This window comes from Poecilia latipinna, unplaced genomic scaffold, assembly GCF_001443285.1.
Source record: "Poecilia latipinna isolate Pla-1442-1.1 unplaced genomic scaffold, P_latipinna-1.0 Scaffold3516, whole genome shotgun sequence".
In the NCBI taxonomy this organism is placed as follows: Eukaryota; Metazoa; Chordata; class Actinopteri; order Cyprinodontiformes; family Poeciliidae; genus Poecilia; species Poecilia latipinna.
Window position 1 is genome coordinate 9,780 of NW_015116132.1, and position 9,358 is coordinate 19,137.

The following is a 9,358-nucleotide window of genomic DNA, read 5'->3' on the forward strand; positions in this document are numbered from 1 at the left end:
ACATTTTGTACATGTTTTTTGTACAAAAAAACAAGTATTCCTTCATTATAAATTCACTGGGAGTGGATGGTTATCCTCAGTTGATTTATAAAGTCATACTTTGTTCTTGGAAGGTAATTTGTTATAGATCTGTTGCACAAAAACTTCCCACTTCCCTTTTACCTGAGTTTAAGTTAAGTTTTATTGTACATTTAAACCTTTTCATTCCTTCACAAAGAACATCATGTTCTTTTGCATCTAAAAGAAAAAAGAGCTTCCACTATATTGTTAAAGATTTTTCTTTAAAGCTTTTATGAAATTTAACCTTAAAACAATGGGTTTGATCATTTTATTTGCAGGCCTAATCGAAAAAAATGAAATTATTCTGGAAGTAATTTGAAAGCAATGAAAGAAGAAAAAGCTCTACTAAAGTAATCTGGAAGCACATGTTAGTTTTTGTTCCCCCATGAGCCCTAAAATATACTTTAGTCTGAATAAAAACATAAAAAGATCTCCTACACAACACAATACGTAATATCAGCAAATAAAACTAAAAAAAATAATAGAGGATTAAGGAGACGTTACATAATAATATAGAAATAACCGTAAAAATGATCATTATTGACAATATTCAAGAAAGTTAAGTTAAAATATAAAGTTAAAAAAAGTAAAAATTTATTTGTAAATGACAAAAATAAGATAAAATGTGTATCAACCTTAAATCTATGCAAAATATTGTTTAGAATTTCTTAATGTTCATTCTTTACGTAATCAAACGTTGCATTAGCACCCCGGAAGTTATAATTTGCGGTGTATCTTTTATATAGTTCCGCCACAGTGCGAAATATTTGTTCCTAGGAAACAAATGCTGCTCTCACATCTCATCATAATGGCCTCATCATCACTTCTCTGACCGCCTGGTCGTCTTAGAAACTAAAATATGTCGCGGAAGTATCGTAAACCTTTTATAACGTTTGTTTTGTTATTCATTTTTCATAGTCCCGCCATGTTGAGTCTATCGGCTGAGACAGCAGAAGGTAGGACACTAACTGTCAATGTTGTGAAAATTAACCGACGATTATGCTAATAAGTATAACATTTATGTTAAGATTGTATATAGAAGCACTAATTAAAGGTTCTGTGTTGCTTATATTTGTGTTTAAGTCAATTTATCGTCTTGTAATGTGACGCCATTTTTCATTAATATCTTAAGCTGGCTAATTTAAACACATGTAAATGTGATAATATTTTTTCCCACTTAATAAAATAGGTAGTTGTTTGCCACAGATATAAAGATCTGTATTATATCTTCTTTATAGATTATAAATACAGTTTTACATTATATTTTTGACTCTTCTGTCAAGTAAGTTTTGGAATAAATAAGTTGGATAAAGCATTTAAAAATTAACCCATATTTAATAGAAATCTGAAATGCACACTTGGTCAAGATTAAATAAAATAAAAACTAACAGAGGATAATGTATAGTGAAAAATGTTTATAAATATTAGTGGAGCATCAGTGTTGGCAAACCATATTTATTTTTTAAGTTAGTACTGCAGCTTTAACCTCTCCTCTCACAGAGAGGAGGGGTTTCGTAAGGGAACCCCTCCTCTCTGTGAGATTTGTGTTTGAACCTTCCTGACTGAACCAAATTAGAAATGTTGAATGAGATATCTTCTGTTTTTCTTCAGGAACTGATGAGTCTCCTCAGGTTGTTCTGTCAGAGGAGTCGGAGAATAAACCCAGCTTTGTTGAGTCGGAGGAGTTGGACTCTTTGCCCAGACGGCAGTTTAAGACGGCTGAAATCGCAGACGCGGTGATGGGGACTGAAACCCCGATCGATCCGTCTGACATCGAATCCCTGATTCCCAGGAACGTGAAGGACTTCCAGTCAGGCTTCTCTCCCCCCTGCGATGGGAACGGCGATCGGTGCGTCTCGCCTGCGCAGGCCGAAGACCTGGAGCTGCTGGAGGAACCGGAAGCAGAATCAATGCAGCAGGTTCTTCAGCTGGAGCTCAGAAACTGAAATACAAGCTGCTGTGAAATGACTGAAGGGCTGAAAACATCACCCAGAACCTTTACTTTTATTGTTTCACCTCCAGGTCACTCTGGAGATGGTCCCTGCAGAACTCCCAGCTGAAGAAACGAACACCACAGAGACAGCAAAGACGTATAAAGTGAACTGTGACAAGAGGAACGTCACAGGACTGGAGAGCTTCACCGTTCAGGTCCTCAACGCCTCACAGGTGCTTCTTCCTGCCTCCGTGTGAAATCTGTCAAAATGCAAAAACACAAAACATCACTTTGGTCTAGTCTCTAGTGAAAATATCTATTTGAAATAAGACAAAACTAACTTACAAGTAACTTCTCAGCAAGATCTTGTTTCAAGTCAGTTATTTTTTAATATTGATGAAAAAGGTCTAGTTCCCCTGCCAGATGATTTCACTTATAACTTGGGAAACATATCTTGTTATAAATGAAATCATCTGTCTATGTAACAAAAACATTTTATTTTATCTTGCTGAAAGTTAGTTTTAAGTTAGTTTCGTCTAATTTAAAATGAACTAAGATATTTGCAGGAGAAACTAAACAAAAATACTTTNCAAAATTTGTGTTTTTTGCTGTCATTTTCAATTTCAACCTGGGACGTTTTAAAAATGTAATCCCCTCACTGGTAAGTCATGAATGAACTAATTTTCAGCAGCTGCACTCAGGTTGGAAAACTGCTTTGGTTTCTAGTAATTAATCCAGGATAAATGGCTCCTGTCTGACAGACTGAAGTAGGTGAAAAGGTCCTAAAGGTCCGGATGATCTAAAGAAACTCAAGGACACAAACAGTCAGATGGTCTTTAACTGTTAGGATGTTGTTGTGTAAACACCTCATTTATCTTACAGAGGCTGATCTGCTTGTTTTCTGTTCCAGCCAGTAAAACTTCAGAGGTTTTTACTGTAACTGAGCAGCAAAGTGACGATTTGCTCCTTTCTTTCAGGACCTGATGGATTTTCTCAACGCCAACAGCACAGAGTGCTCTGTGGTTCTGTTCTTCACAGCCTGGTGTCAGTTCTCAGCCAAACTGGCACCGCACTTCAACGCCCTGCCCCGCGTTTTTCCCAGCATGCATTTCCTGGCACTGGATGCCTCGCAGCACAGCAGGTGGATGTAACCTCTGTAGGGTGTGAATACGCCTCATTTCCTGCTGCGTCTCCGTTAAAAACACGATTCCTTTTAGTTTTATTCACTCTGTGGCTTAGTTTCCTTATGATTGTCGAGTTCAGTTTAAATAAACAGTTTGAGCCAAACTGTTGTGGTGAAGACATTTTCTTCACCACAGATGTAATAATGAGCAACTTGTTCAGCAGGAACCAGTTTGTCTCGTATGCAGAGTTGAGCTGAAAAACTTTATTTTTAGGAGTATTTTTACTCCGCTGTACTTTTTACTTTTACTGAAGTAAAACTTCTGGATTTTCTTCCCACTGAATGAAAAACATGTTTTAACCAAAAACTCACCAGTCAGACTCACACCTGCAGTTTTTATTAGTTTCATATTTTTTTATTGAGAGAAACTGATTTGGAAAATTTTTGTTTTGCCTAATTTTGTTCATTTTTGTTCCTTATATAAATTATTGACATTTTAGTTCTTAAAATACCAACATTTCCACTTAACTTTACATTTTTGTCCATCTGATGATGTAATTTTTAAATCTTAAATGATTGATAATTTGATCAGTTACTCGTTACTTCAGTAACTTTTTACCAAATACTTTTTTACTCTTACTTGAGTCATTTCTTGGACGGATACTTTTTACTTTTACTTGAATAGAAACATGTTGAATTGTTAATGTTGTACTACAACACTGTAGCTTGACTTCCAAACACTAATCAGTCAGCGGACGTCATTAATTAATCGATTGGAATTAATTTTAGTCTAATGAAGCATAGATTGACAATTAATCGTAAGTCGATTATTTGCAAAGCTTTCTCTCTCAGTGCTGAAATTGATAAATTAGTAGTAATTAAATAAGGAACCATAAGTTGTGTTTATAGTTTCCATCTCTTGAACTTTTGTCCCGGTTGCGTTTGGCTGCCAGTCTCTCCACCAGGTTTGGGACGGTGGCCGTTCCCAACATCCTGCTGTTCCAGGGGGCCAAACCTATGGCTCGCTTCAACCACACGGACCGCACGCTGGAGATGCTCACCTCCTTCATCACCAACCAGACAGGTAGAGCCAGCAGGGGGTGACCGGTGTGTGTGTGTGTGTGTGATCTGGATATGTGTGCAGCTTTCAGCTCGGTGAAGCGATCAGTAGGTCAGCTGCCTCTTGATCGGTTCTGATTGGCAATAAATTAATGTTTTCTCCTGTTAATTAAAAGCATAGGAAATAATATTTAAGTGATCACTTTATTTCTGGTCCATGAATTTTTCTGCTCAGTCGTTAATTTTTCATACAATTGATGATTGAATTGTTTTTTACATTGTGGGTTTATTGTTTATCATTGTGTGCAGGACTTTTAGCTGCTTTAGAAATAAAATGTATTGAGTGATGAATAAATCAACAAACATGTTTTTACACTTTTTTTTAGTTTGATAAAAAAAGATAATAGTTAGAAACATGTGCTTTGATGTTTACATTGGGATAGTCTTGTAATTTCTCCTTTTCCTGTTAAATTCAAACCTACTTGGAATTTCAGAGAACTTTCTGCTCATTTTTCTTCTGTGAATAAAGAATATAACTCAGTCAAATTCAGATCTAAAAAAACTGGAAATCTGTATCACAGGATCTCTACTTTTAAAATGAGGGTTTATTCTGCAATATTTTACATCAAAAATTTCTGACAGAAGCAATTATGTAAATATCTAATGAATTTTATTGCTTAAGGTCAATGTCTAAGCAAATGTTGTGAAGTTTAAATCATTGATTATAGTCTATAATCATCAGCTGGCTCCCAGGGGAAGGCTGGTGTTTCTGAGGACTTTTCAGACGTGTAAAGAAATAAAATGTAGATAAACTAAGAGGTTAAAGCAGAATGTTTTGGTTTCAGGGTTTGAAGCGGGCCCCAACAGAGACGTGACAGAGGGAGACCGGAAGGGGCCCCTGTCCAGCATCCCGGTGAGAGGCATCGACTGGCTGCTCGTCTTCTCTATCCTCTTCATCACGGCCTTCATCGTCTACGCCATCCTGCGGGCGGACAGCCTGCGCTGGCTCATCCCGGGACAGGAGCACGAACACCAGGACTGAAAACACAATAATCACACTGCAAAGTTTTTCATTCAAAAATGTTTTAGATTCAAATAAAATATGCGAAATGTTGTGGTTTATGTTTTAAAAATTGGTAATATTTCATAGCTTTTTGAGTTGGTTTCCCCTCAGTGGTGGGCAATAATCTTAGAGTTCAAAGTTCAAATCACATAAAGCAAATGTGACGCATGTAGCATGTCAGTCACACCTCAATTTCTTTACAAACAAAAAATAAAGCAGAAATATTTTACATGATTGCCTTCTTACGTATTCAAGAAAGAAACTCCATTTTATAAGAATAATTTCATAACAAGTCATGATTTAAGCAACAAAACGGACCAGAAATTAACTTAATATGCTTTTATTGTTTTCTGATCTGGATAAACTATGAAAAAAACAAAACTATACTGATATTTCTAACCTCCCTTACATCCTTCTAATTTCCTGGCAGTTTTGTTGCTAAAATGGGTTACTAATGCGCCTAGAAAATAAAATACACTTTATTGATCCCCTAGAAAATTACTTGTTGCTTAATTTTTGAGAAGCTACTCCCATCCAAAATATTATTAGTAAATATAGTATATATTATATATAGTAATACAACAACACAAGTGTGAAATAAGTAAGTTAAATATGAATAAATAAATTGACTCAAGTGTAAATAAGTAAAATTATTTGGTGACCATTAGTTGTGCCCCCTGTGAGAATGAATGTTCTGAAATGAAAGGTCAGATGTAAAAGAAAACAAAGTCAATGAAATGTTTCTATTGCTATACACAAATGATTTTAATAACTACGTGTATACATTTATTTTTTATTTTTTTACTAGTTTTTGTGTAGGCTGACTCCTTTCGGGTGATTTTGATCAGGCAGTGAGGTGAACAGCTACGTTGAACGTGAGTCAGGACCTCGGAGGACGCACGTTTGCGTAGAACAGGTTGCAAAGGGTAAATAAAGTGAAACAGACATGTTTGCGTTAACATTCATCCTGAGGACGAGCAGCTTTCGGTCCTGCAGCCGGTTGAACTGCATAAGGAAACCTCCGCTCCACAGAAACTCCTCTAAAATGGTGAGCGCAACAGCCGCGGTTTTCTGTTAGCATTCATGTTAATTAGCGTCTTTAAAAGACGAGCGGGACGCCAGAGTTGTTTTCCCGACGGTGTTTCTTCATGGGGGAAAGTTTGTAGAAGCGGCGGCGTATGTCGCTTTTAGTTTGTGTCATGACGAAAAACACACATCCGTTTAATTACGCTAAATGTATTTTGTTACTTTCTGTCATGTTAGTGCTATGTTAACATTTATTTAAAATCTCTCCGGGCTTCTGTTAATTTTATAATATCGCGCAAGAGTTTGGGAATAAGGAACTAAAAACAATTTAAGAAACTTGGAGCGCGCTGAAAAAGACATTTAAAATCACAATGTTAGGAGTTTATTACAATAAAATACAGAGAAACATGCACGACAAAGTAAAGGCACCGTGAAATAGTAGCTCAGATTTTGTTAGGAAATGTGACTAGCAGCATTGACGGAAACTCCTCCACCTGCTGGAGACTAAACAAACTGCACCCAGGTGTCCACAAAATAAAACACGAATGGATTCAAAGAGGACAACAATATTACAATACATTTAAACTAATAACTGACACTTTAAGAGCTAATCCATCGTTTAGGTTGGTGTTGCAACATATCTAATCACATCTCCTGATGCAGCAGCTTCCAATTTAACGGAGGTGACTCACTGTTGATCATAAATCTGTACACTTGCCTTAATTAATTTAAAGAATTACATTATCTTCTGTATCTAAAGATGCACATATACTGTAGAAAACTGCTATTGCTTTCTCTTATAATGAAGAAATCAGATTATTGTAATCTGATAATCTGACTAACATTAGGCTGCACAGTGGTGCAGTTGGTAGAGCTGTTGCCTTGCAGCAAGAAGGTTCTGGGTTTGATTCCCAGCCTGAGGTCTTTCTGCATGGAGCTTGCATGTTCTCCCTGTGCAGAGTGGGTTCTCTCCGGGTACTCTGGCTTCCTCCCACAGTCCAAAAGCATGAATGTCAGGTTAATTGGTCTCTCTAAATCCTCCCTAGGTGTGAGTGTGTGTGTGGTTGTCTGTCTCTGTGTTGCCCTGCGACAGACTGGCGACCTGGACAGGTGACCCCGCCTCTCGCCCAGAACGTTAGCTGGAGAAGCAGCCTGACCCCACTAAGGGACAAGGTGGTAGAAAATGGATGGTTAAGGTTGAATCCAATTCTTTGCTATTTATTTTTGTTTTAGTTTAGTGAGCAAATTATTAAATTTGCACCAGTACATTTGCTAGATCCTGTTTTATTATGATCCTAATAGCCAGATTGGTTTAAATATATGCTACTGATACAAAAATGTAAAAAATAAATATTATTTAGACAAGTAATTTTCAATGAGTCCTGTAAATTTACCCTTTTATTGCAGTAATTTTAACCAAAACAGCATATATGTTATGTTTTATTTACAGAATAACTTAATAGTAGCTAGAGCACTAGGAGTCTCAAATAATATCGCAAATAATACAGATATTATTTGTGCAAACATTTCCTCATCACAAAGGCCTAAACGATATATCTTAACATGAAAAAAAAGTCTAAAAATAACTTTTTTTTGTTTGGAAAAGCAACTGCAGAGGAAATCCCAAAATGAGCAGTGTTACCCTGACAGCTGTTGCTGCTCTGCAGTTATAATTCTGAAGGAAATCCAGTAAAACTGAGCCTGAACTCGGTGGTAGAAATGTTTGATTTTAATAACTTGGAGCGGCTTGTTGTGTCCAGTCGTCAGACTCTCATTGGCTGAGCCCTGCAGACCGGGACCAGCTGGTGATGGAGCTCCGGGCGACGGGCTGGATGGAGGTGGAGGACCGCGACGCCATCTTCAAGGAGCTGCACTTTAAAACTTTTAATCAGGTCTGTGGCTTTATGCTTGTTTTCATATTGCCTCTTCTGAGGAATGTTTTTTTCATGTTTATTAGGTATTTTGAACATTTATACAGAAAGGAAGGAAAAAAAGAAACGAACAATCAGAGGACAAAACTTATACATCTCTGATGTAGAGAACAAAAAAAACAGGAGGCAAGTACATAAATTACAGCAGTTATTTGAGAAAAGTAACCAAATTATACATAAACTTAAATGTATACATCATTCGGGTTCACATTACTGATCTTTTAATTTTGAGATTTTGAAGTATTCGAGCAGATATTCCCATCTTTTTTAAAAGCATAGAGTTTCCCATTCAGACAGTATCTCATTCTTTCTAATACAATAACTTCAGAAATGAAGTTTCTCCATAGCTGGATCAAAGGGGCGGCACAACCAACCCATTTAAGCATCTTCGACTTTCTGGCCAACATCGATAGGAACTGTGACTGGATATGAACCCAAGGAGACGCAGCACTGAACTAAACAAGTGTTTGTCCTGGAGCAGAGCCAGCGTCTCGACATACTGCTCACCAGAATGCCTCAATAATTCTAGTCCCTTTACATCTGGGGAACTTCCTGGTGTGTACTTGCTAGATATATATATGGAGATATGTATACAATGTGTAAAATATTATATTGCATGTCTTTTTATCAGTTACATACTGAGATTCTGGAAGGCAGAGTCAGAATGTCTTCCCATGCTTCTGAATCAATTGTGCTTTTCAGAGTTATGGTCCAGGATGATCTTATCTTCCCTTAGGGCTTGTAATTCCTGAGGAATGTTTTTATTTGAGTTTTTTAGTAAAATGTTGAGTCAGAGGGCTGCAAACTCAAAAATCTGACATTTTTCTACTCAGTTAATGCACCATCACAGCAACACTCACCGAGTACAGATGCCGACTATATAAACTGTGAGGGATTGTTTTTAATAAAATTTATCTTATTTGGTAGGAACAATGCATTCATGTGCCAAAATTAGCCAATGACTAACTTAATAACTTAAGTTTTGTCAAGAAATACAAAAACTAGTATACTATAACGCAGTTATCATAGGTAAAAAGTAAAATTATTAAAGGTTAAAACTAGAGATGTGCCGATCAGGTTTTTTCCTCCTGATACCCATGAGGGCCCGATCACCGATACCGATCACATAATTATTATTTATTTATTTTTTTAATCATAAACCC

The 9,358-nt window shown here is 36.7% G+C and overlaps 2 protein-coding genes across 2 annotated transcripts in view; both read left to right on the forward strand.

Annotated features, from left to right (window-relative positions):
* The first annotated feature begins 802 nt into the window (after positions 1 to 802).
* LOC106941139 (thioredoxin domain-containing protein 15) lies at positions 803 to 5,467 on the forward strand. Its single transcript, XM_015024082.1, has 6 exons — positions 803 to 1,016; positions 1,672 to 1,979; positions 2,083 to 2,226; positions 2,971 to 3,134; positions 4,070 to 4,200; positions 5,021 to 5,467. Exons 1-6 carry the CDS (start codon positions 920 to 922, stop codon positions 5,215 to 5,217), a joined length of 1,041 nt encoding a protein of 346 aa, XP_014879568.1. The 5' UTR covers positions 803 to 919; the 3' UTR covers positions 5,218 to 5,467.
* Positions 5,468 to 6,089: 622 nt separating this feature from the next.
* The window catches only part of LOC106941140 (pterin-4-alpha-carbinolamine dehydratase 2-like), a 17,939-nt gene continuing 14,670 nt past the window's right edge, over positions 6,090 to 9,358 (forward strand). The window contains exons 1-2 of the mRNA XM_015024083.1: positions 6,090 to 6,286; positions 8,025 to 8,156. Coding sequence (XP_014879569.1) covers positions 6,185 to 6,286; positions 8,025 to 8,156 — 234 coding nt within the window. The 5' untranslated portion in view covers positions 6,090 to 6,184. The remainder of the gene's footprint in view (positions 6,287 to 8,024; positions 8,157 to 9,358) is intronic.